Source organism: Camelus dromedarius, chromosome X, assembly GCF_036321535.1.
Source record: "Camelus dromedarius isolate mCamDro1 chromosome X, mCamDro1.pat, whole genome shotgun sequence".
NCBI classification, from domain to species: Eukaryota; Metazoa; Chordata; class Mammalia; order Artiodactyla; family Camelidae; genus Camelus; species Camelus dromedarius.
Window position 1 is genome coordinate 34,730,747 of NC_087472.1, and position 27,584 is coordinate 34,758,330.

The following is a 27,584-nucleotide window of genomic DNA, read 5'->3' on the forward strand; positions in this document are numbered from 1 at the left end:
GATATCTTGTCCAGTCTCCACTCGTTACCTTGATAGCACTCGTAATAAATGGTCATCCAGCTTCTGCTTGAAATTTTCCAGGAATTATGAGCTCATAACCTCCCAAGGCAGCTCTGTTACCCTTCTCAGGTTGCTCTGTTAGGAAGTTTTTCACTAAGTACAGCGGAAATCTATAGTGTTCTGTGTGTAACTGTACCACAATGCAATTATGATCCTTTTTCCACATGAAAACCCTCATGAGGATCGAAAGTTGGGATTACAACCAGTCTTCTTATGACACATTTCAAGCATCTGGGCCATATCTACACTCAGGAGTCAGTTTTCCAAGCCCAAAGACATCTGATTCCCTGACTCACCTGGAAGCCCAGGGGGGCCTTGTTGCCCTGGTAATCCATCTACTCCTTGATCTCCAGGAAGCCCACGAGGTCCAGGAGATCCTGGTAGCCCAATTCCTGGGGGGCCAATTGGACCACTACGGCCTTTTTCACCAGGAGGTCCTGGTAACCCCTTTTCACCTGGGAAGCCCTGTCCACCATCACCCTGGATAACACATTAAGAAAGAATGAAAGCCTGACTTAGAGACTTATCTGGAAAATTCTCTGACCATAGGACAGAAATAACTAACCAGTATGACCAATGCTTTTTTTTTTGGTTAAAATTCCCTGTCACTCTAATTTATCAATCAATTTCTCTGAGTTTAGTTAATGGAAATGAAGCTTGTCAACACCAGGTGATCTGATAATACAGAATGTTCTAGATTGGTTAGGGTAGGGGGGCCATAAACAGGAGCAGGATAACTACCCTTGGGGTCACAGAGAGCAGCTAGATTACTTGCCAGGGGAATAGCCTGAGAAGCTGAAGCATTTTAAGTGATATGGTCAATTGTCACCAGCATTTATCAAGTGAGCCAATGACCCATTCTGAGAAAAAAGTTCCCATTTCACAGAAAGGAAAAGCACAGAGCAAAAAGTGTTAGTGGCAGTGGTGGGAAGAGATGTTCTGGACTCTCTGTTCTGCCCTGTCTCACAGTCTAGTAGCCATCAGAACCCCCCTGCCCCCGCCCCAGTCAGGTGTGAGGATTTCTAGAGCTAATCACCCAGGAACAATCAACTTACCGGAAGGCCTGGCAGACCCAGTAAACCTGGTATTCCATCCTTGCCTGGGGCTCCTGTCTCCCCAGGGAGCCCCTGGAAGCCAGGATCACCCCGATCTCCTGGCATCCCTGATCCTGTACTGAGAGTTGGTTCCCCTTTCTTTCCTTTGGGGCCGGCCGGACCTTGAGGCCCAAATAAACCCTGACAAAAAGACAAAAAAGAGTGATCAGGAGATGCAGAATTCATAGGATTCTGGTACTTCGCATAGGTCTGACCTAGAAAAATCCTTGGGTATATTTTGGCAGTTTTGGACACTGGATTATGTCATCATCTTGGATTATAATTACTCATTTATTTTCTTACTCTTTCTAAATTTTGAAATCTTTGAGGATGGTAATCTTGTCTTCATTCGGATTTTTTTGGGGGGGTGGTAATCAAGTTTGTTTGTTTGCTTATTTAAACAGAGGTACTGGGGATTTAACCCAGGACCTCATGCATGCTAAGCATGCACTCTACCACTGAGCTATACCCTCCCCTTAATTCCAATTTTATCTTCAGGGCCCAGCACAGTGCTAGGCAAGTGTAAATGGTTTTGTGTATGGAAAGGAGGGATTAAGAAAGGGAGGAAGGGCAGGAACGTAGGTAGGTTAGAGCAGAAAGGAACTTTAGAGATCATCTCAATAGGCTTCTTCATATTACAGATCGAAACCTGGCAGCTTGGTTTTATCCCCATCGTTCTTTTATGTGTTTTAGGAAAGTGATGGGTGAGGAGTAAGGGGCGTTTGAAAGCTCCCATTTCCTCCTCCAGGGTCAAAGTTTGGTAAGACTTACTGGATCTCCTGATGGGCCCTGTGCACCCCCAGAGCCTGGATCTCCTCTGGCTCCTTTTAGGCCTGGAAGACCCAGGAGACCTGGTGGTCCAGGCAGGCCTGGCTCCCCGGGTGGTCCACTGTTAGGGACACCACCATCACAAGCACAAAAACCTGAGTCCCCTGGAGGAAAAAAAAGACAACATTAAACAAAGCGGGCCATCTTTCCAAGAAGAAGGAAGACCTGCCAGTGGTAATTTGTGACTTGAACAACTCCATGGAGGGAATCAGGAAGCCTGCAAAGGACAGGCTCAAATGAACTAGATTTACTCTCCAACAAAGTACATCTGTGCTGGTGATTTGGATTTCATTAGTGTTGGGTGGGGCCCAGCCATCAGCGAATCTAATGTGCAGCTGGAATTGAGAACCACTGACCTACATTAACCAGCTGAGACTCTGGAATCCAATGCACTCAAAGGTTCTGTTCATCAAAATGTCTTTCCTTTGTCTTTTGTACACAGAGACAAATGTCAAATAAACCGAAGATAGGGATTTCAGCAAAGCATCTCTGAAGAGATATCAAGGAGTCACTAGCAAGACAGCCCAGCCACCTATACCTTCCATGTTTACAGTCTAGAAAATGAGACTTTGGGCCAACACAGGTGACTCTGAGTTCTCCTAAGATCCTGAAGGGCCTTTTCTTAATTTAGAAAATTGATAACCCCCAGAACTCTGGAAGAACAATCTGTTCTCCAAATAATCATTTCTCAAGTGTGATCAGTGGACCTCCTGCATGACTCACCTGGGATGCCTGTTTATAAGGCAGCTTGCTGGGTCTCACCCCAGGTCTAATCAATCAGACTCTCAGGATGCCAGACCCAAGGATCTAATTTGTCATCATCTCCCCTAGGTGATTCTCATGTCCAGTGAATCACCTGAAAATCACTATCACTATTTCAGACTTAGAACCTTCTGGCCCCATGGGAATAGAGGAGGAGACGCATTGGAGCTGGCCCTGTTTTAAGTCTGAGAATGGTATTAAGAAGCACACTAGCTCTGTAGTGAGTCAGTGAAGGGCCAACATTGACATCTTAGGTCTAGACTCGCCATTTAATATCCCTTTCCCCCCAGTCTTCCCTGGACCTGATAGCAGAGATGGAGCTTTCAGAAACTTCTGAACTAGCTCCTCTGCTTAGGTAGTGACATTTTACGATAGGACAATAAGAAAGGAGAGGGGGAAGTTAAATCCTCTTTGTTTGAGGGTGAGGAGAGCTGTTCATTCCTTCAGAGAAGGGGAGAGACTTCAGGAACCTGAAACCACTGGGTCACCTCCAAACCTCTCTGCAGCTGACACTTTCACCTCTTCCTCCACCCGGCCCTGGGCTGGAACTAGAATGAATTGATTTATTTGCACTTTAGCATCTTCTCCTTAGAGCATGAAACAGAGGAATGACGGCAAGAAGATGGCGAGAGCAGTGCAGCCGAAGGCTGGGGTCATCAGTCAGTCCTGCAACGTCAGTGGGGACTGGAGTTGCTTTCCTGGAGCCAACTGGCTCTTTTCAGAGTTCCACGTCTTGACCTGTTCAGAGCCCTTTCCTTCAGGCTCAAGATAATGATAAGCGACTTCCAGCCTTGGCCTTACAAACTGAGAGGGGTCATAGAGTGTGCAGAACAGCTTCTGCAGGCGGAGGGGGCAGGAAGAATAGCCTGGGAGCCACTCTGTCCTGTGTGACCTCAATTGCCAGTCTCAGTCTTAGAGCCCCAAATACATCACTTATAACAATCCTCTAATCCAATCCCCAGTCAAGATCCAAGATGGCTTCTGTTCAGGTTTCCAAGGCTGTTGGTTGGCTCATTCCCAGGGGGTCCTCTCCAAGGAGTCTGGGGAACAAAGAAACCTAAGGGGCCCAAATCACCTTTTATTCCTTTCAGGCCTGGGTTTCCCTTTGGACCTCGTTCTCCTCGGAGACCAGGCAACCCTGGCTCTGTGCTCTGTAGGGTTCTAGTCTCAAATGCTGGACCTGCAGAAAAAAGAAATGGAAAAGAATGGCAACTTCCATGAGCCTGGGCTCATTTGACTCAGCACATCAACTCAGTCACCAAGGGTCCCCAAAGCTCAACCACTAGAGCAGAGACACCCCCTTCCCACCCCCCCCCAAATCCAACACAGGGACCTGAAGTCTGTAGCAAGTCTACTCTCTGGTGGCTTGATTCACTCTACTACTAATTCCAGAAAGTCTAATATGTTCCAGGCCCTGGACTAGACACTGGGGATACAGGAATGACCAAGGCAGCTTCAGTAACTCAGCAGTCCCCATGTTGATCCCAGCAAGTCCTCTTAGGACAAAAGAGGAACTGGGAACCAGCTGCAGTGGTCAGGGGATTTAGGTTACAAAGAAACATACGGGGCACATTTCTAGCCTTTTTCTTAGAATCTAGAATCCCAAACTCAGGTAGAAGATTTAAGGAGAATAAGCCCTGTGGAGGCTTTTAGCAGCCACCTTGAGGATCCAGGCTTGGTTTCCCATTTCTCTGGCTCTCAGCCTACCCTGCCAGAGCCCTGAGGACCAGGAAAAGCTTGTAAGAGCCAGTGCTATTTCTTTGGGAGCTACAAGACCACAGGCTTAGGGGCTGAGAACAGTGAAGGGGGAAACGAAATGACTACAGAGGTCGGAAGGCACTGGGTTGTGTCTGGGCAGCAATATGGCCATAGCTTGCCTATTCCTTGATGAACACTCTGATCTCTGTGGTCCCTAACCTGTGAAATGCTCCCTCCATCATAAATCAGGACTGTTCTGGAGTCTGGATCACACCTGTTTCTCAAGACCAAAGAGAGAAATGAACAACTTACCGGGTGGGCCGGGTGGGCCTGGTGGGCCTGGCAAACCATCTCTGCCAGGGAGGCCAGATGCCCCAGTTGTGGTGCGGCCAGGGTTTCCTTGGTCCCCCTTCAGGCCTGGAACTCCCTGGGGGCCTAGAGCACCGGGGACACCTGGAAGGATAAGCCCACACAAAAATGCTCAGCACATCGCCATCTTCTCCAGGGGTCTTCCAATCAATGGCATATGATAGAAACTAACTCCAAGGGAGAATTTGGGAAAGCATTTGCCCTCCTCCTGCATTTGAGTTAGAAGGGTCTTTAGGAATCATCTAGCCTAATCTCTTGAGAAATGGAGGCTCAAAGATGTACAGAAACATGGTCCAGGGCACAGGACTTCTCCATGGCAAACCTGAGAGGGAAATGTGGGTCTCTAGCCTCCTACTTCTCTATGATTTCCCCCTTGGTGTTGGGATCAACTGTACCTCCTCCAAGGGGCTGTTTTAAAAGCACTGGTGTCCTTACAGAGACCCATCTCTGAGGAATTTAGATACTGGTGTCTTGAAAGGTAATGTCAGAGGCTTTATATTTGGGACATCATTGTTTCCCAGACTCTGGCATACCCTTTCTCTGTTTACTCCTACAGGGGGACATCTAGGTGTGTTCCTCCAATGATGGTTTCAAGGGTGTCACTCATAGGATGCTGGGGCCATTCAGTGCCTGGGTTAAGCACAGAGTGAAGGTCTGGGTACAGACTTTCCTCTGGGCTTTTGTTAGTGCCTTGTGGCAAGCATCAGCTGGGATGGCACATCCACAAAAGAGTGACAGGGCTCTGGCTGTCCAACCCAGCCTTCCTCTGGTTGCTGCAAACCTCAGTGATGATCTGGGACTGCCTATCTAGCTACGGTACATTATTCAGGTCAGAGGAAAGCTGCTCACTCAGGCCCTGTCCTCATCTACATTAGCCTTGGGCTGGCTGTGGGGAGCTTACTGACTATAGTCTACCTTTCTTTTGACTTTGGCTAGGTATGGACCAGACCAGAGGTTCAGAAGGGGATGCTAAGCACCAGAGTGTGCTTAACCTAGGCAATGAATGGCCCCAAGCATCATTGGCAGAAAACACACAGGTGTCTCCCTCTAAGAGTAAATAGAGAAAGGGCATGCTGGAGTCTGGGAAACAGCAACACCCTAAATATAAAGAGGACTGATCTGTGCAGGGGGTGGGTTCATTTGTTTTACCTGGTATAGCTGGTAATCCAGGGACACCGGAAGGGCCAGGCAGGCCCTGGATACCTTTATCTCCTTTAAGGCCTGGGCGGCCTGGTACACCAGGGTCTCCAGGATAACCTGACATTGCAAGGGGAAAAAAAAAAGCAGTAAGCAGACCGAAGGGAGGCCCACAAATGCCACAAAATGCCTAAAAAGAGTTGCTAGGAGATGGTCTCAGGTTAGAAGTGCCTTTCTTGCCCTTCATAGGTCCCCCGATGCTAATGCTCTCATATGATAATGGGCCTATTTGAGCTAAGTCTCTACTAGTGTTCAGAACTGGTCAGGCCAGGGCTTGCCTTCCGTGGTGAGATCTGGTAAGCATGAGGAAGGTTCTTTTACCACTACCGATCTGCTGTAATGCCTCCAATGTCTACCATTTGGGTTATGGTGCTGAAGTCTACTTTTCATGTTATACACAGGATTCTTGAGTGTGGAACACAGGAAGCCACTGTCAGCCATTAACACCTCAGCTTCAGTGAGTTTACCAGACAGGGCACAGGCCTGAGAGGATGTGAGGAGAGAGGTAGGTTAGGAGACCCCAGTGGAAGGGGTGCTATATTAGAAGCCTTTGGTCAAGTGAGAAGTAGCTGGAGACACTGAGCATTTGGATCTCTGAAGAAGGCAAAGGGAAGAGTTGGGCACACACAGTCACTAGAACAAGGAGAGGTGAAGACAAACTTTCAGTGTGTCATTCTGTTGAAGGCTGACGACCACCTGCTCTCCTAGCCAAAGATACTTTTCTACTTCCTATGAAACTGTCAAACTCAAGCATACATGGGATCACATGGCCCATAGTATCAGGCTGAAGTTAGCCTAGCTGGGAGGGTATAAATCCTTCCCTTGGCATCACTAGGAGAATGAACCATTTTTAGCAAATCCAGACCCACGCTGACCCAAATCCTAGTCTTGGTAGACCCAACACAAACATGGAGTGTGGGGCTTGGCTTCTTTACCCAAGACATTGGCATTAGCTTCATTCCCCAAGTTCAGGACCCACGAGTGGCCCTTGTGGGTATCAGGTTTAGCAGCCATTCAGTGCCCGACAAAGTCCTTTTAACAATTATGGGGGATATAGAATTCAACCTCCTGTCTTTTTTTCCCTATTCAAATCAATGAAAAGTTGCACCTGAGATCACAGCACCATCTGTATCGATGAAAACATCTGGGCCTGGCAGGCCAATGCCACCCTTTTCACCCTGCAAAGATTAAATATGTTAAACACAAATATTTCTGTGACCTCATCACCTAAGATTTATGATCGCTCAAAACCATTCCCCAGGAAAATGTAAGTTTCCTCCTTTCTGTAACTGCTGAGCTTCAGGGGCAAATAGTCCACAGGTTAATTTCTTTTTTTTTCTCACAATAGTGTTTTAATGAGGAACATATTTTTAATGGAGGCACTGGGGATTGAACCCAGGACCTTGTGCATGCTAAGCACGTGTTCTACCACTGAGCTATACTCCCTTCCCCCAAAAGCTTAATTTCAAAGTCCAGTAAATTTAAGGTTGTGGTGACACAAGGCAGGCCAGAGGCCTGACACTCAATTGCAAACCTGTCAAGGACAAGGGATCCCAGTTTTATTTTGCAACCTTACTCCAGGACAAGCACTTCTGGGCCTGGGAAGTGCTAAGGAGGGGGCCGAGTTTCAACTTTTTTTCCCACTTTCAGTAAGCTTGGGACTCTGCTACTGTCACAGCCCTTGTCAGTGGATGATGTCATGCAGAGGAAGTCAGAAGAGTCTTAGTTCTCTCAAAAGAGGGCCTCAGGTACCAGAATCAGGTGCAGTGGCATATCCAGGCTGGAGTGGAAGGTGCCGTCTGCCCCAGGTGCAGGCAATAAAGGGATACATTGTCTGAGAGAATTTAAAAACAGTAACAAAACCCCAAAGTTGGCAATTCTACACAATGTCGGTAATAAAATATTTCTCCTTGTAGGGATGGATTTGCTCCTCAACCACCGCCCCTGCCTTTTAGTCTACCACTGATCGAGTAGGATCTAAGGAGGCACAACAGCTTTGTGTGTTCACGGTAGGTTGTCCACCTTTTGTGTAAAAAGGGGGGCAGCTAAAATGTCCAAATATTAAGAAATACTCCATCTCATTATGTAGGCATTTGATATGATCTGAATGTTTGTGTCCACTGAAAATTCATCTTGAAAACCTAATGCCCAAGGCGATGGTATTAGGAGATGAGGCCTCTGGGAGGTGATTAGGTCATGAGGGTAGTGCTCCCACCATTAGGACTGGTGCCCTTATAAAAGAGGCCCAGGAGAGCTAGCTTGTCCCTTCTGCCATGTGAGGACATAACAAGAGGTAGGCAGTTTGCAAGCCTGAGGTTTCAACAGAACCCAACATACTGGCACCTTGATCTCAGACTTCCGGCCTCCAAAACTGAGAAATACATTTCTGTTGTTTATAAGACACCCAGTCTGTGACATTTTGTTAAAGCAGCCTGAATGGACTAAACAGCATTTATTATTATTATTACTACTACTTATTCTTCTACTACTACTACTACTATTACTACTACACAGTAATTCTTCACCCTTCCATCTCCCCAGTCCTGGATTTTCACTTCCCAACATTACCTTAATTCCTGGGAATCCATTAAGCCCGGGAAAACCTGACGACCCCTTCTTGCCCTGTGACGGAAACACAGTTACAACTAAATTGAATGTCTAACAGCATAAGGCCAGGGCAAACGGCGCGGGGATTTTGGCCAGCATTCCAGGGTACGTATGGATTATACCTGACTCTGGAAGCTGTAAAATGTTCCCAGAAGCCAATATGGAGCTAGGTAGCCAACTTGCATTTTAGGACAAGGGCCACAAGGCTAGAGATGAATACAAGCAGGCTGGCCTTCCCAGGCCCTGGTAACATGTGAAAGACGTATGAGTGCGTCAGAGCACGGCGCTGAATTCAACACTGGATACTCACCTTCGTGGGTAGAAACAAAGGAAATGAGTGGCTGAGATTCGATCAACCAAAGGGGGGTGGACAATTTGCATTATAAGTGATGTTTCCCTTTGGATAGATGGTCATGTTGAGTAAAGCAAGGGGACTTTTTGATTAGGATTTTTATACACTGAGGCTTTAATGATATTAACCAAAATACCTGACTCCCTGGAGGGCCTTGGACTCCTTCTAAACCCATGGGACCCTGTAAAGAGAATAGAGGCACCTTAGAAAGATTAATAGCCCACACTAGAAAAAGCCACTGGACTTATATAACAAAGCTATCCAACTGAGTTCAGGATTTAGCAGCTCCCAAAATCAGGTAAGAGAATGTTCCTAGACTTGGCTTAACGATTTCTTTCTAAGCACTAATCCATCAGGCTGAATAGCCACACAGGGAATTTTTAAAGAGCCAAATAAATGGAAACATTTTAAGTACTAGGTGGAATTTGGTAGAAGGGCTGGGTGGTATTATACTTAGTCTGCATTAGTTCCAAGTCATGAGATTTTTAAATAGATTGTGGGAGGGCCTCTTGTCTCTCACCCCCAATGCATTCTTTGTTGGTGATTATGTGTTTTCAAGACAAGGGAGCAGAGGAAGGTAGAGAAAGAAGTGGCAGGGTAATGGAACATTGCTGAATCCTCAAAAGAGTCTTAACAAATTTCAAGACCCAGCTAAAGACACAGTTCTCTGAAATGTTGCTTCTTTAAGAATAAGATTGGCCAATTGCTTACCGCCTAAGACCTAAGGGCCTGAGGCTAGGACTCAGAGAGGCTAACAGTTATTTCTTCACTTGAAGTGAGATTATTATTAGAAACTGTTGATGCCAAACATTGCTCACTATGTTCTAGAACTTCCTGGGCTTGTTTCTGTCCTATAAAAGTTGCAATTGGGTCTCTTTCTTCCATTCCTGCAAACTTCCCCTACCCTACTGCCCACCTGACCACATTCCCTCAGGATAGAATGGAATGAAAGTAAGACAACACTCACATCATTCTTTAGTCCAGAAGGTAATTATACATGAGAACAAGGAGAGTAAATAGGCAGAGGAGCCACCTGGTGTGGGGGGTATATCAGTCCTTATTCAAGGGAGCCACTAAGTCAAGGGAATAGGGCAAAGCAGAGAGGAGGAGGTCTCAGGGGCCTGCCCAAGCACTGAGAAAGAGAAACAAGAGAAGCTTAGGTGGCCATCAAGTTACATAACATAATGAAGCAAACAGGAAAGATGGACCAGGTGACCTGACAGACGCAGGCAAACAGCCTTCCAGGTTCATACCCTAGGTCCTGGCAAGCCAGGGATTCCCTTTTCTCCTTTTTCTCCAGCAATTCCAAATCCCTAAAGGAAAAAAAAGGAACCACAAGTTACGACATCCATTTCCTCGTAGGTCTCCTGGCTCCATCCAAAGCAAGGCGGTAATTTGCAACCAGCTCCACTATCCTACTGGGGAGGCTTAACATGCTGAGTGTCTTGTCACCACCTGAGAAGCACAGAGGACTTGGATACAATCTGAACCATTCAATCAAGGTTTCTTTTTGTTTCTAGGAGTCAAGTCTCCCCAAAATACTACTATGAGAATTTATAGAAATCTGAACTACCGGCACGGAAATGATGACATAGCTAACCTCACTGACTTTTACACGTGGGGAGACTAACACTCAGGAGGGCCACGCATCTCGTATGGATTAGAGAGTCAGTGAGAGAGTCAGAGCTTCAGATTTCCATTCCAGGGCCCTTTCCACGGGAACAGGCTGCCTCCCACAATTTAAGAGCTTGATTCTTTGAACCGCAAATGGAGAATTGTGTTAAAACTTGGGGGTTGATACTAGAAGGGCTTTTACCCTTTGGCGACATGATGACTGCAACACCCTCTTCAGTGGGAAGGAGTACCTCTGTCTCGGTGTGGCCTAGAACACTGTGGACCCTAGGAGCACTCCAAAAGGGACTGTGAGGTGGTCGCCAAACCCTCTTGCCCTCCTCACAGGAGGTCAAGGCTTGCAGCCACGGCCATGACTCAGGAATTCTCTAGGGACAAGTGGAAATCCAAAAAACTGAGTGAAGGGGAGAGCTTCCTCCCTTCCAGGTCCAGGGCAAGCACATTCTGGGCCCCTTAGATACAGAAGGGTTCATTACCAAAGTGGATCAAGTCTTTCATAATAAACTTAATTGGGGTCGTCTTGTTATTTTGTTTAAAACTGGACTTTCCAGGAGCATAGATTTTGGCAAATAGCATTTAGGCCTGTTGTGAGAGTAAAGGAGGCAGTGAAGTTTTCTCAAACGTAAGCTTGGGAAAGACACTAAATGTTAGAGCACATCTCCTGTTGTCCTCTTGATGTGACCTGGCTCAGCTGGCTGGGAAAGCCCTCCTCCAATCGCATTTGTAGTTTTTTCTTCCTCTTACATCCTCAGAGCATTTCCACGGGTACTGAAAGTTAACTGAATAGCCCTTAGCTTTCTAGGCCCAAGGTTTTTTTTTTTTTTTTTCTAATGTGGGTTGTTTTGTTGTTTTTTCGTTAGGGGCGGGGGCAGTGTATATCTGTGAAGGGTCCAATTCAAAGCAGGCTTCGGTTCCTACTTGCCTGTTGTCTTTTCTATGTCTCCATTTAGGAGTCAAACAGCTCAGACCTCATGCTGAATAGGATTTCTATTTGAAAGGCTTGTGGGTTAAACCGAATGCCAACTTATTTGAAATCTTGAAGTCCTACAGCTCAAGTTGGAAACCATGGCATGCTATCCCGGTGTCTGTTGGTGTCTGAAGTTAAACACTCCATGCAGCCTTCCCTGGTCTGCGCATCGAAGTCCCTGCTGCCCCAAACTCTTCAAGCACAAGGATGGGTTATGGATGAAAGTTTGTAAGCAGAAGGTGCGTATCACACTCACTTCTGTCTCCTCCAAGGCGTGTTACTGCAGGCTGAACACATACAAGGTAGTCTAATACATACTTGTTGAATTAAACGGAATAATGACCCAGAGAAAAAAACTATTGCAAAGGATGAAGGAAAGAATGTTCAGGAACAATTTCACAACTGCCACCTATGTTGTCCACAGTTGGAAAGACAAGGGGGCCTTGGTCCTCCTTCTCCAGAAAGCAGACAGAGCTTCTGGACTCTCGCTTTCTCAGAAAGAGGGTCTGAGAGCTTGAGCTACAAGGTGAACAAAAAGAAAGAAATACACCCAAAGTTTAGAAAGGAAAAGAATTTTAAAAAGTAACTTGTGTGTGTGGGTTAAAGCCAATAAAACATAAATGACTTGCCAAGATATTGGGCTGTAGGCTCTGCCTGTCTCCCGGCGCAGGAAGGCCCCACATGAGGCCCTGCTGAACAAGCTTTTCTAGCAAGATGTCCCGGTCCCCGGCCCTGTCACAGTCAGTCCTTGTCATGAGCTGACCTGCACCCACTGCTCCCACACCCTTTCTCCCCCAGGGCCTCATGAGGGTGCTAGCTTAGCTGTTTATAGGCCTGCTTCTCTATGGCCCTGGTCTCCTGGTATTTTTAGTTCCAGGATATTAGTGGCTCTGCAAAAACTCCTCAGTCAGGTGGCCAAGGGTCAGGGTCCGGGGGTGATGTTGTCACTGAGGCCGAGTGAGGAGGGTGGTGCGAGAAAAAGGCAGGCTGCAAACCCTAGGCTGCAACCAGGGCGTGTCAGGCCCCACTGCGGAGTCAAAGAGACCTGGGCCCCGGGTCCTCAGGGGCCTGCTGGCCTGAGAGGCAGGCTGCCAGTGCCGTCACCCTCGGCTCCAGCTCCTCCCTGGCCCGAAGCAGGCTCCCCGGGGCCCCAGTGAGGGCGCTGGAGAGGGGCAAGCCCCACCTGCACAACAAGGGCAGGAAGGCAGGAGGGAGGCTGAAGCCTGAAAGGGGGCAGAGGCCATGGGGGAGGGGCGGGGAATGATCATATTTTGTGGTCCTATTTTGGAAGCTAAACTGCAGGAATGGGTTCTGCTTGGCACTGCGAGGGTGACTTGAGAGGTTAGGAAAGTCAGTCTCCTTGTGGACTCTGACCGCGTCACACCGCTGCTCTCGGCCCTCAGGGTGCCAGGGGCCCCTGTCAAGATGGGGCTCCTCCTCCTCTGCAGGACCTACCTGAAGTGCCTGGAAAGTCTGGTGCTCAGCTGAAGAACTCCCGCCTGCCCAGGAGTTGCCTCAGATCCACTCAATAGGGACCTTAGGATTCGCCATTTTCTTCTCTTCTCTCTCTCCTCATCTGTCATGTCGCCTTACCCTATGTGTGCTGGCGCCTTGGCGGGCACAGAGGTACATGACTCCCTGTGACAGTCTCCATGGGAGTACGTGTGGCCTACGTGTGAGTGTGCCACTGGGACCATGTGTGAAGGTGGGGCAGAGCCAGAAAAGGAGGGCTGCTTGGTCACTGTGGAGGGGGCAAGTCAACAAAGGCGAGGCCTAACTCAGGCAAGTTGTCAGCAGCTCCTGCAAAGATCTGGGCTAGGATGGAAAGAAAACAAATGGTCGAAGGGAACATTTTGGATTCCCTAGAGATTTCCACCCTGGGCACTGCCTTGTTTCCTCAGTGAGTGTGCATAATTAAAAGCCGATATGAAGGATTTGGATTTAAGAAATGTGTTTCTGCTGAAAAGCACAGAGTATCTCAAAACAGGTTGCCACCTCTCTCCTTACAATTTTTCTGGCAGAAGGCACAGAAGGTATCTATGAATGTGCCCATTAAGCAGATAGAGATGTTAGGAGTAAAGGAGTTACACGATTTGGCCAGGGCTGCCCATGGAATCCATGCCAAAGTGGGATGAGAACACTGGTTTCTTGATTCCCACTCTCTGAAAATACTCTGTCATATATAAAGGAAGGTATTTTCCAGCTTGGATATCTTTACTGTCAACTGAGGTTTCTATTTTTCAGCCTGCACTGTGAAACACTTGAAATGCTGAGCTTGAAATGGGACTGCAATTTATCACTGTGCATTGCTGTCAGTGAGTCTGTCTTTTACAGGGCAAAAGGGAACGGGTTGAAACTGCAGGAGGGGCAATCCTCTGAGGTACAACGGGGAAGGAAATGGGAGCAAGGGAGGGAGGCAGGGAGCAGGAGCCAGTAAAACTGCAAAGGACAGAGGAGATCTTACAATCTACCAGGGCCGGGACAAGAACTAACTACACTGTAGGGGGCAGTATGGTACGAGGAAAAAGCCTGGAATTAGCTAGCATTCAAGAAAACTGAATTTCAGTCTCAGCTCTGCTAACAACTTGCTGTGTGACTCTGGGCAAGCCTCTTCCACCCATCTGGGTCATGGTTTCCTCATCACTGCAGGCATAGAAGCCCCGCCCACCTTGCTGATGTCACAGGGATGACTGAGATGATGAGAATCTACGTGAAATGCTCACAAAGAAAGGTGCCGACCTTATTCCCCAACCCACTTGCAAAGTACTCTGTATCTGGGCTGTCCGATAGAAATATAATGTGAGCTACTATGTTATTTTACATTTTCTAATAGCCTCATTCAAAAAGTAAAATAAATAGATGAGATTCAGTTACTGACGTTCTGTTTAACCAAATATATCAAATATTGTCGTTTCAACACTGAAGTAAAAATTGTTAACGAGCTATTTTTGATTATTTTTCTCACATCTCATTTTTAAAAGCTGGTATGTATTTTAATACAGCACATCTCATTTCAGAACAGCCACCTTTCAATGGCTCGGTAGCCATATGTGGCTAGCTAGTGGTTATCATATTGGACAGCACAGCTTCTACTTCATAAAGAAACTTGATATACATTGCAAGTTGGGCCTCAAAATGGTAGATATGACCAGTGCCATGTTCCAGATATACAGAGAGGTTCAGAGACTTGGCGAAGTCCCAGAGCTGGGACTGGTTTGAAGTCCCAGTGTCCTGTCTCCATCATCAGGATTCTTTTCCTTTCTGATTCATTAGACACTGAGCTGATTAAAATCAAGGCCATTGCATAAAAACCGACAACATAACGCCATTTGCAGCAACAACATGGATGTTCCTGGAGAATGTCATTCTAAGTGAAGTAAGCCAGAAAGAGAAAGAAAAATACCATATGAGATCGCTCATATGTGGAATCTAAAGAAAAAAAAAAGAAATACAATACAGAAACACTCATAGACATAGAATACAAACTTGTGGTTGCCAAGGGGGTGGGGGGTGGGAAGGGACAGACTGGGATTTCAAAATGTGGAATAGATAAACAAGATTATACTGTATAGCACAGGGAAATATATACAAGATCTTGTGGTAGCTCACAGCGAAAAAAAATGTGACAATGAATATATACATATATATATATGCTCATGTATAACTGAAAAATTGTACTCTACACTGGAATTTGACACAAAATTGTAAAATGACTATAACTCAATAAAAAAATGTTAAAAAAAATGGCCATTGAAAAGAAAAAAACGGAAAAAAAATTCAAGACCATTGAACAGATGATTCTCTGCGCCCCTGTGTTTCCATGGAGTCATAGGGAACATCATGGAAGCAATCTGAGCCACTGCTTCTGTTAGCTCTGTTTCCTGGCCATCCAGAGAGACGCAAAGTGTTTCAAAGAAGTGCAGGGAACAACCGCAGTCATCTATCCCTACTTAACCAGCAAGCACTGGCAGGCCTCGTCATTTCTGATTTAGCCATTTCCCTCCTGACCCCTAAACCCAGTCCATGGAAATCTCCTCAGCTCCTTCACAACACATCTTGTGGTTTAAGAGGTCTATCAACCAAATGTAATGGGTGGACCTCGTTTGGATTCTGATTCAAAACAAGACACTTATTAAAAATTATATTTATGAGACAATCATAAATCTGAATTCTGATGTGTTAACTAATATTAAGTCATTATTGACAATTAGTGATGATGAAATCAGCACCACATTTTTAAAAGAGTCTGTATCTCTTAGAAATCCTGAGGTATTCATAATACATCTGTTCTTGGCTTCAGAGTAGCCATGAGTTGGTCATTATGGAGGCTAGGTGATGGGTACCCACTGGCATCATTATGCCACTCTCGCCACTTTGTATATGTTTGAAATGTTCCATAACAAAAAGTTTTACCATTTTATATTTTGAATCTGTGCACATCTCTCCATTTCCATTGCTATCACCAGAGCCACTCCCATTTCTCACCCGGATTCTTGCAGTAGCCTCTGCTTGCTGCCTCCCCTCCCCCAATCTCCACTACCCTCCTCCACCTACTGCCAGAGTGATCTTCTTAAAAATACAAGCCTGGGCCTTCCAATGGCCTCCTATTACATTTAACATAAAGCCACATTTGACTTACAAAGGGCTCCATGATCTGGCTCTGGCCTCTCTGCCGGGTGGTCAGCCTTGCTCACTCTTTTCCACCATTCACCTTCTTCCTGTTCCTCTAAAGCCCTGAGCTTGTTCCAGCCTCAGGGTCTTGGCACTTGTGATTCCCTTGGCCAGAAACACTCTTTCTGATCTTCATGTGACTTGCTTCCTCAAACACACATCCTCAGAGAGGCCCTTCGTCATCACTCTGTTCAAGGTAGCCCATCCCATTCCCCATCCACACTCCATCACTTATACCCTTTTTTAAAAATTTTCTATGTATCACTGACCACTCTATGGACTTGTTCTTGATTCATTTATTGACTTGTTTATTCTCGCTCCTCCCTCACTCCCCCATTGGAATGTACTTTCCTCAAGGACAGGGACTGTTATTTACTGCCACAGCCTCAGAGTCCAGCAGAAGGCCTGGCACCTAGGGACCCTCAAAAGGTGTTTGTTGGGTGAAAGAATCTAAGATACAAGGGCATATAGGAAAGTGAAGGTAGGGTCATAAACACTACAATTCACTGAACAATTGATAAGTACCAGGCACGTACTAAGTCCTTTTCATGCATCTCATCTCATTTAATCCTCATAACCACCCTATTATCATCCCTTTTTTCTAGGTTAAGAGACTGAGGCTCAGAAAAGTTAAGAGACGTGTCCAAGGTCACATAGCTAGAAACTGGTGAAATCAGAAGGCAAGCCTAGGTCTGTTTTAACTCCAGAGCTTGAGATAATAACCTCAAAGATAAATAGTCTCATCAGCAATCTAATATCCTCATCAGTTTGAGAAACCAGAACATTTTCTTAAATGCTTTCTAGTAATGGAGCTGGTGAAATTCTCAACAATAACCACAGGAAGAGGTCTCCCTGTTAGCTTTGTGTTGGTATAGCTTTTGTCCCATCAGATCCTTGAATACATGTTGACCAAATAGGGAGACTTACCGGGAGACCTGGAGGACCGTTTATTCCTGGGAAACCTGGAAGCCCTGGTTCACCCTAGAAAATCAACCAAAGCTTAGTGAGTAGCAGCAGGAAGCAGTGAACATAGACACGGCTCCCTTGACTTACTTGGGCTGGGCTGTGGGGAACCATAGTATATCACAATTGGGACAGCAGATGCTGGTGCAGATTGCCCATGCTTCCTAGCTAGTAACTATACCAGGATGTCTTAGTTCAGGGAGCCCTTTGTAGTGTGGAAAGAACCAATGTCAATGGCAGGGAGCAAAAACTATCTAAAACAGAATCTCAAATGCCCAGGTGAATTGGGAGACAGAAAAGAAGATCATCCGTTTTCTTTCTAGTGGAAGAAGTTGTTCAGTATGATTTCCTCTAGCAAATAACTGGCTACAAAGACATCAATGGTTTTGGGAAAAGAGTAACAATTACTGTTTAGATAGGGCCATATAACATTCTAATCTGTCTCTCCATGATATGGTAAATTACCTCTAGGTACCATGGAAGGGCTCTCTGAGGTTTGGGGATGATTAGGGAGGCAGGCAATCTTTCATATGCTCCAAAATTGTTCCCCAATCAATGATTACTTCCTGTAGACCTGGAGAGGGCCTGGTGCTGTTGCTTCCAGAAAGACAAAACTAAAGAAATGGGACTAGACACCTTCCCCTCCCTGGGTCTCTTGACCAGGGGCACAGGATCACAAAACTTAAGGGAACCCCAGGAAGGCTGGGAATTCAGGTTCATGGAAGATATCTGCACATCTTAATAGCATACAGCCATTCAAATACAACTATGTATACTCTCACTCACATCAAAATGCAGATGATAAAATATCTTGGTTAAACAGGTCTGTAGCTTCAGCCTTGGTAGTTCAGCTCAGGTGAATCAGGGTATCTACTGCCACTTGGTGACAGCGTACCTTATTTGCAGGGTCAAGTTTTGAGAGTAAATAATTTTGTTAAAATGATAATTCAAAAGCAACCATTTCTATCCTATTGTTCTTTCACAGTGCTTTGGGGACACCATAGGTACTAAGAGAGTTGGTAGTTAGGAGGAAAAAACCCAACTATTTAACGTTTAAGTTATTCAGCATCTTGATAATTGAATCTGCAAAACTGAAACACAGAAAATAGACTTAAACGAGTACTCAGAAACCCAAGCACACTCATATTCATACACCAAAAAACTGACTTTTTATAAAGCTTTTTACAAGGGACAAGACAAAGAAGCTTTACCCTCACTTCCAAACAAAAATCCATTACCCCAAACTCTCTATCCTACTAGTATAGTCTGGTTATTAGAGTTGAACTCTGGTATTAATAGGAAAAGGCTTATTAACTTTTCTTGTTCTTAAATGTTCACTACCTTGGATCCTTTCTTCCCTTTGGGAAATCCCATAAATTCCAGTTCCCCAGTAGATGGTGGGGGTCCTGCAGGGCCAGGCAGGCCAACATCCCCCTGTAAGATGAAAGGAAACGTTAGGCAAAGCAGACATCATGCAGACTACTTCTCCAGAGGGTAGGCTTATCCTCTGGATGTAATACACAAATAAAACTGTCCATGACTTTAGTCTCTTCACCCTCACCCTTGCGTCAATGAGGACATGAAACTATCAGTCCCAAAGGGTGAAAAGAATGATAAGTCTGACCAAATGCATTTTGTACCAGCACCACAGAGGGAGGAAGCAAGACAGATGAAAGGAAACTGCAGGTTCATGGTTGCCATGGTCATGCATGAAAGGGTATTTAGAAGAGAGCAAAAAAGGGGTTCGAGCAAGGTGAATGGCTCCCTCTCGGCAACAGTGAACAGACTCTAATTGGTCCAATCTTGGCCAAGAGCACAAGCAGAGGCAGTGAAGTCTGGGTTGGAACATTGGAGACTGGATTTGCTCCTTGAGGGCACCGCAATCTATAAGAGGCAGCCATGAAGCATGGGGAGGGCAAGCTCCCAGTCTCCCTTGAGGCTCTTAAATCACTATCCAGGTAGTACAGAGGGAAATAGGAGAATGAGGGAAGGGAAACAAAAGGGAATGGTGAGAGGTTAAAGAGGAGGGACAGAGGAGATAGAGAAAGGAGGAGAAGCGGAGGAGGAAGGATGGGGAGAAGAGAAGCAGAGACAAGGAAAGAGGTGACATGATATAATACAAAACACCAGGGAAACACACAAGTAGAAGGAAGAGGGAATATATTTCAAGATAGTATGTTTGTAAGACATGTGCACTTCAAAGGTAGGAAGCAGGAAGACTACACTATTTTGATGGAAAAAGACCACAGTAACCTACGTGTGGCATGTGCACATGCAGCCCTCAAGGGTCCCACCACAGGATACATGGCAGGTGAGAAACGCTCATTTCCCAAGGCAAAGATCCAAATCCCCTTACACAAGCAGGCACGTGTGTTCAGCTAGAGACATTTCTTGGAGCATGTAGAATGCAGATTGTATGTTCCAAAATCTATTTACCTTGACTCCTTTCTCTCCTTGGAAACCTAACCCCATATTCCCCTGGGGCACAGGGGTGCAGGGAGGGGAAAAAAAACCAAAATCAATTACTAAACAAGTTCCAGGAACTGAAATTGGAATGAAGTCTTTTTTTTTTTTTAACCAGAAAGTATGTTTAACCAAACCAGAGTACCTCTGGGGAAACTAGAGTACTAGTGGTAGGAGGCCAGATGCCCCACAACGAACTATACTTACCTCAGGACCAGGGAAACCAGGGGGCCCTGGAGGACCCTAGATTAAAAATGAAAAGAAAGAGTTAGCACTTGTTAATTTCAGCCCCAAATAACCTAGGCCTGTTGAGAGTCACTGGGGCTGAGTCCCGCACCCCCTTGGTGTGGCCTGGCTTTGGTGTAACAGATTCTAAGTCCTTCTCTCAGGGTTCCTTTTTTATTTCCTTTGACTTCTCCCAGACTGACCTGATGACCACATTCATGCTAAGGTAGTGAAGACTTCATGTGTCATTATTCTCACCAATAAGCTATAAATTTTTAAATGATGACTTTTGTTGAAACCAAACCAAAGTAATCAGCAGTGGGATTTCACACACTGGAGAGAGAACTATCTGGGACCAGGGCTTTCCCAGAACCACAAGATGCCTAGCTATGTTCTTCCTATACCAGTGATGGTAAATAGGTTTGGTATCAGAAAGATACATAGGTAGGTAAGTAGGCAGAGCTCTCCAAGGTGAAGTGTTGAGAAGGATTTTGAAGCTGCTTCTGTGCTCACGGTGTGTGATGGTGGTGATGGTATGACTGATTAGCAATGTCTGTTGTGGGTGAGGGGAGTAGAAGGTGACAATAGATTAGCCATCCTTGGGCCATACTTCAGGTTGAGCTGAATGAACTAGGAGGCTCTGGAGATACAGAGTGGATGGTCAGAAAGACTCATAAATGAAGACAACAAATAGCTCCTTCCAAGAGCAGGCTTCACTTTAACCTCCAAAAATGGAAGTTGCCTTTCTCCACTAGGAGGGCCTAATTGACACAGGCTTACATTTAATCCGCGGCATTCCTGTTAATACTGTGATCACATGGTAGATTTAGGTTGGTCTTACTTGCAATCCCGGTGGTCCCATGGGTCCTACAGCCCCTGGAGATCCGGGTGCTCCCTGTGGGCCCTAGAAAGGCAAGTTTTTACCATGGTCAAAAAAGTAAGACAGTTTCTCAGGAAAAATATATCCACAAGAATTGCACAAGAATGTTCATAGCAACTTTATTCCTAATAGTAAAAAATTGGAAATGTCCCAGGTGTCCATTGATGTAAGGATTGATGAAAAAACTGATACATCCACAGAGTGAAATAAATACTCAACAATAAAAAGTAACACACTATTGGTATATGAAACAATGAGGATGAATCTCAAAAGCACTGTTGTAAGTGAAAGAAGCCAGACCCTAGAGGCTACATATTATATTATTCCCATTACAGCAAGTTCTAGGATAGGAAAAACTTCTCTACAATGGAAAAAATCAGAACAGTGATTGCTTTTCATGTGGGGTGAGGGCAGGGATTGACTGAGAAGGAGCAGGAGGGAACTTTCTGAGGCGACAGAAATGTTCTACACGTTAAGAGGGAGTAGAGTTATACAGGAGTGTGCATTTGTCAAAACTCAGCAAATGCCCATTTAAGATTTGTATTTTTCATTATATGTCCATTTCATATAAAAAGAAACTATAAACAAATTTTGAAGTTTAGCTAATGATAGGCAGGCACTAACATTTAAGTATTGGAGTACTATTGTCTGCAATTAACTTTGAAATGCATCAAAGATAAGATGGATTGATGGATGGCTAGATGGATGGAAGTGTGATAAAGCAAGTATAGTCAAATACTCATGGTACAAGTGTTTACTGAAAAATTCGTTCAACTTTGCTTTATATTTGAAAATGTTCATATTAGAGTTATGTAAAAAACAGTTACATTAATATCAGATAAAGTTGACTTCAAGACAAAGAATATTGCTAGAGATAAAGAGGAGACATTTTGCAACGATAAAATAGGTCAATTCATCAAGACGACATAACAGTCTTAGATGGGTATAGACCTAATAGCAGGGCTTCAAAATACATGACGCAAAGATTGATGGAAGTGTAAGGAGAAATAGATAAATCCACAATTCTCGTTGGAGAGTCTACCTTTCCTCCCTTAGTAACGCATAGAACAACTAGACCAAAAAATCAGTGAGGACAAAGAAGATCCAAACCACATTATCAACTACCTTAACCAAATGGATATTTTTGAGATCAGTATACCCCAAACCAGCTGATTACATCTTCTCTTCAAGTGCATATGGGACGTTCACCAGGATAGTTCCATATGTTGGGCCATAAAGCAAACCTCAACCAATTTAAAAGCACTGAAATCCTACAGAGTGCGCACTCTCACGGTAATAAAATCAAGCTAGAAATCGATAACATAGAGATCTGGAGAGTTGCCAAATGTTTGGAAATTAAACACCATAAATCTCCATGGGTCAAAGAAAAAAATCAGAAGGGAAACTAGAAAATATTTTGACCTGAATGATGACAATATTCAAAGCAAGACAACGACACCTGAAGACAAAGATGGTAGGGGGAAATGCATGGCTCAGTTACAACTGGGGAGCGGTAATAAGGTGATACATGCTCAGGTAAGGGATGGAGAGGCTGAGTGCAGTTGAGACTCAGGAGGAAAAGAGAGTAGGGGCTCAAAGGTTCCCCAGGAATATATGATAGTAGAACATTGCTCTGACAATAACTAATAACCGGCAGTCTCCTTACTGATCACAAATCTCTTATTCAGCCACAAACCCTCCCTCCACAAATCTCAGCGGTTTATTTATTCTGCCCATATATGTATACAAACAGTGTACCTTTGTGGATAAGGAAATGAATCTCCAAGAGAAGTTATGCAGCAAACACACTGGCTGTTATTCTGCAAATTTAGTTAACACACTATCTAAGCCAACATGAATTAGCTCTAGGAGATCTGTATGCCCTGCCTCGAGGACCCGTATCTTTGTTTACATGTGCTTGCATACATTTTGTTTATTGTCCACATTTTCTCAATGGACTGCTCTCCATTGAGGAAGCTTCCTTCAATTGCCAGCCAGCCCAAACATCACCTACACTTCTCAGAGGCTACCTCCTCTATCTTAGAAAGTCTCTCATGACGTATCCTTAGGTAGATAGCATCTCTTTCTCAAAGCTATTGTGGAATCCTTATGCCACATTCCTACTAATGTTTCACATCCCAGGGCAGACGGTGGCGGGAAAGCAGCTGTCTGTGTGTGCAGAGACCATATCTGCACTGTCTCTGGAATTATTCGTAGCACTTAGCTGATGGACCTCATTTTCTGTTCTGGAATGAGAGCAGAAAGGAAGGAAGCCTGATACAGGAAAAGAGGAAGAAAGAAGGCACTTCTCTTGAGCCACGTTGAAGGAAAGTGACGACAAGGTGGAAACTCAAGGAAAAAGAAAGCTCTTATTAATACAACTCATGGTCTTTCATAGACTCACTATTACTGAATCCCTAAAAGGCATTTCTATATGGAATACCTTTTAAAGAAGAGCGTTTTACTTCTTTTGTTTTACCCACAGCACTCTGAACACACAGAAAACCTTTAGTAAATAAGTGCTTGCTGAACAAAAGGCAAAATTCTTTCTTAATACATCCCAGGGAGTACGTAGGTCCCCGGCTAAGAGGTCTGAAAGCCTGCGTACTGTGCCACCGGGGGCGGACAGTCCATCCTCTCAATACTTTCTCATTTGGAAAATGTCAATAGTGTGAGCTGTTCTATGTCAACTGTCTGGATTGTCCTTGAGCAGGTCTACAAAGCCCCTCAAACACCATAGAGAGGAATGAAAAGGGATCATCGGTAATGTTGACTAAACAAACACTGAGAGCTCAACACGTAAGTAACAACTTACAGTAATTCCATCCAGGCCCGGCAGCCCAGGATCCCCCTGAGAAATAGATAAAGGCAGGACACTGAAGAGATGAATACATTAAGCTTATGGTATTTCACAGATAACTGACCTAAGATTCACGGGCATAAAAACACGTTGCTGAAGCGTGGGCCTCCTCTGTCAAGGTCTTGTGTTTTAAATAATGCATGAATTGGACATATTCAACCATTTACCTTTTTTTTTCTCCTAAGAAAAATCTAGACTCTAGAACAAAAACATGATAGACTTGGTTGAACAAGATTTTATCTTTTACTTGGATTAATTAATTTTCACCTTTGTTAGGAACTTATCAATTAGAAACTGCTTCTGCGGGCTGGTGATTTCTCTGCTCTTTTTGGAGGAAAGCAAAGCTACCTTCCCATGTGCCTTCATCCCTAGAGAATCTGTGCCCATATGTATACAATGCAAATCAGACACTTCAAGGGAGAATCAACAGAGCATATAGTCTCTGATTACGTTTTAATTACTTTGCAGCATCTTCAGCCACCGTATGAATCTGTAATATAACCATCTTGTGGAAATTGCTGTGTTCCACTGGGTCCAGGGTCTCTCTGATTTTTGGCAAAACCATTTAATCAATGTTTGCTACAACAATGGCCATATTGTGACACCTGCTAGTCTTACCTCACTTGGCTTACAGTCAAAAATCAGTGCTCTGCCACATGGGAAGAGCACTGCCTGGGTTTTAGCTCTTTGGTAAATGGGCTTGTGCCTGAGCAAGTCATATAGCCTCAGTCTACCTCGGGTTTTCTATCTGTAAGATGAGCAACATGAATCTAACCACCATGAGGTCATTCCCAAGTCGAACATTCCATCTTCTGCTATGGCTTCTATAGTCAAGAAACCAAAATCTGTACCTTCTTCAGTTCTCAGCTACCCACTACCCAATGCCCACCCCATCACTGCCTTCCAAAGTGATTTCCAATGTTTCTGGCTCTGTGTGTGGACAGAAGACAGAAAGTCTTCATCCTCAGCTGAGTGAGCTTAGATGCATCTTCCCCTCAGATGCTGGACACATGGATTCCCATCTGCTCCCAGGGAGAAGATGGGCTCCCTTCCCACTCTGCAAGGGATTAGGGTCAATCATTTGGCACCAGAGTTTCCTTGACAAGCCGAGACAGGATACCAGCCAGCAAACACCAAGAGTACAGCCACAAGAATACAGAAGGTTCTTGTCAATTCTAGGAAGAGATGAAAGTTTCCAGCCAGCTGCAGAGTTGATGGACAATTTTTGCAGACAGCCAGGGGCCCAGCTAGGGTGACAGGCTGGTGTGTAGGTACAGAAAAGGGCAGCACCAGGATCCTGGGCTGGTGACCACGCCAAGATGGGCAGAGACATACATGGCTTTGAACCAAGGTATGCAGACATCAAGGATTCTGGGGTAGACAAAAGGTATCTGCCTCCAGGAAATGTCTTGGCTTGTCAAGGAAAATGATACCCACACAAACTGTTTGTTTGCTGATGTGTCTCCTATTTTTGGTGTAGATCCTACAAAGCAAATCTCTTTGACAGTATGGTTGCAAACATTTCTGTCAATGTTTCCACCACAAAAAGCTCCGGATCCTATTTAAATCCAGCTTGCTGTGCTCCTTAAATAGAGACACAGATGCTAGTTCTGGAAATATTTTCATTGGATGTGGGGCTCAATCCCAGGGAACTCAGCTTTTAGCCTACTCAGCTGTCTGCCTTAGAGGCTCTTACCTTCATTCCTTTGAAACTACCTTGGGCAAGGACAGGTTCACCTTTAGAGCCTTTTTGTCCAGGAAGCCCCTGAATAAAATAAGAAAAACTTGTGAAGAAAGGCACGTGCACACGCATGCGTGTGCACGCATGCGTGCACGCATGCACACACACACACACAAAGTACTGTTAATGGTATGATCTGATCAGAGAGAGGATGGAAAAGCAAGAGCCTGAAACTATGTGGCTTATTCTTGGGTAGAGTTAGCTGTGCTAAGGGGGCAAGGCAAAGTCCACCCCCTGAACAGGTGCTGGGTCTCAAAGCTGTATGCCTGCTGTCCTGGCCCCCAAGTCAGAAGTCTGTGAAGGAATTAGAAAGTAGGAGACTCTCATTCTGAGTACCAATGTGAACATCCCCATTTATTCAGAGTACCAATCTGAACATCCTTATATAATCCACATGTCAATCATAAGCCTAGCTCAGCTGCTCCATATTTCACAGGTGTAAGTCACTGACAGGGACTTTGTCTAGGGCAGAGGTTAGGGACTTTTTCTATAAAGAGCTAGATGGTAAACAATAAAGGCTTTGTGGGTCCTATCTGGGCTCTGTCCCATATTCTTCTGTTTTTCTTCATAGTCTTTTGAAAATGTGCAAACAAGCCACAGGACAGGGTCATGTGGGCCAGTTTGCAGACCCTCTGGTCTAAGAGATAGCCATCTCCATCCTGTGCTTCGACTTTACAGCTTTGGCTTCAACAACTGTCTAAGAGGCTGGTGTGTCTCACTGTTAACCTGGAAAACAGTTCAAAGTACAGTCAACTCGTCTATCAGTCAGACTTTTTTATGTTTCAGTGGCAGATGTCAGCTAATATCTGCCAGATGTTGTCCTCCTGGGGAAAATCAATGTCCCTACACCGAAGGGGAAGTTAACGTTAGTGCTGTGGGTAGGGCTATGCTTTGAGGACTGAAGCAGTGACTGAATGATGGATTCCTGGAGTTGAAGGTCCATTAGTATACTAAAAGTACAATGTGGTCCCAGAAGCACAAACCAGTTTCTTTCCTAAACACTTTCTAGTTCCCCTTATTCCTGTGGCCACCACTTTCATCAAAGAAGCTTCAAAGAATATCCGTTCAGTATTCAGCAGGGTTAGTAAGGTTCAACCTAGTAAAATACACACCCAAGTTCCTACTTAGGCTTCAGGGGAGGTTTAGGGACAGGATTAGGTTTTACCCTGGTTCTCTGGCTGTCAGGGGCTGTTTCTTACCTCAAGATTTCTTTTCTCCCTCTTGGGGGCAGTGACTCCTCACTTTGTTGGATTTCCATTGTTTTAACACAGATGTGAGTTCTCCTCCCCTGTTGCCATGGCAGTGCTTGGAGGCCTTTGCTACTCAAACAGCTCATACTATGTTGATAATACATCTTTCTCTCCAACTCCCTGCTGCATACTGGTTTGGTCCTTTATTAAGGTCCTTTATTCCAATTTGGGGTGTGTGCTTTGGCTGAGTGTCTCACCTTCTCACACCCACAACTTGGTCACTGAAGGCAATGACGCTGCTCTTCCCGTGAAACACTAATTAATTCACGTAGCTATGGAATCTGTCTGATAGATAGTGTGATTTCTAGCTAAATATATCACATTAGTATCCTTATTAGCTTAGATATTTCAAATGAGGTCGAGAATGGGCTTGGAATGTGTTGTATTTCTCTTTCCAGTTACTTGTAAAAGCAGACTTGTAAAGGCATGGTATCTAATAAAGTGTTCAGATCCAAATATATGAGCCCCATCTGGATGAATGGTATGAAATAAAAGTGATGGCCCCAAAACCAATAAATGCCTTATTGATCCCAGAACCAAAGGTTATGATGTAGGGGAGACTATGTCCGTGTAGAGTAGGATTTCTCAACTCTTTCTCACTAGTGACACTTTGGGACAGATGACTCTTTGATGTTGCGGTGAGAGGGAGCTGTCCTGTACCAGTAGTACACCCCCAGTTATGATGACCAATAATAACCGTCAAATGTCCCCTGGTAAGAGGGGACAAAATCGCTGCTGGTGAAGAATCACTGGTAGAGACCAAGCTTGCCAAGTCGTTTGAATCAATATTAGCACTTCCATAATCTCATGTGAGCTTTCCAAGTACTGCATTTCCCAGTATCACCTAATGTGGGGAAATGTCAAATAGCCCAAATGTGTACTTTGCTCTAAAATTTACCACAGTCTTTTAATAATCTTGTCAACTCTAAAAAAAAAAACTTAAACTTAAAAAAAAAAAACCCTAA

At 44.9% G+C, this 27,584-nt stretch overlaps 1 protein-coding gene across 1 annotated transcript in view; it reads right to left on the reverse strand.

Annotated features, from left to right (window-relative positions):
• Window positions 1-27,584, reverse strand: part of COL4A6 (collagen type IV alpha 6 chain) — a 264,531-nt gene that overhangs the window by 27,107 nt on the left and 209,840 nt on the right. The window contains exons 7-23 of the mRNA XM_031446146.2: window positions 25,325-25,393; window positions 23,584-23,619; window positions 20,730-20,792; window positions 19,871-19,906; window positions 19,637-19,678; window positions 18,542-18,634; window positions 17,165-17,218; window positions 10,221-10,280; window positions 9,104-9,148; window positions 8,577-8,630; window positions 7,117-7,186; window positions 5,961-6,068; window positions 4,755-4,895; window positions 3,820-3,924; window positions 1,926-2,086; window positions 1,116-1,295; window positions 357-540 (exon numbers count right to left, since the gene is read on the reverse strand). Coding sequence (XP_031302006.2) covers window positions 357-540; window positions 1,116-1,295; window positions 1,926-2,086; window positions 3,820-3,924; window positions 4,755-4,895; window positions 5,961-6,068; window positions 7,117-7,186; window positions 8,577-8,630; window positions 9,104-9,148; window positions 10,221-10,280; window positions 17,165-17,218; window positions 18,542-18,634; window positions 19,637-19,678; window positions 19,871-19,906; window positions 20,730-20,792; window positions 23,584-23,619; window positions 25,325-25,393 — 1,501 coding nt within the window. The remainder of the gene's footprint in view (window positions 1-356; window positions 541-1,115; window positions 1,296-1,925; window positions 2,087-3,819; window positions 3,925-4,754; window positions 4,896-5,960; window positions 6,069-7,116; window positions 7,187-8,576; window positions 8,631-9,103; window positions 9,149-10,220; window positions 10,281-17,164; window positions 17,219-18,541; window positions 18,635-19,636; window positions 19,679-19,870; window positions 19,907-20,729; window positions 20,793-23,583; window positions 23,620-25,324; window positions 25,394-27,584) is intronic.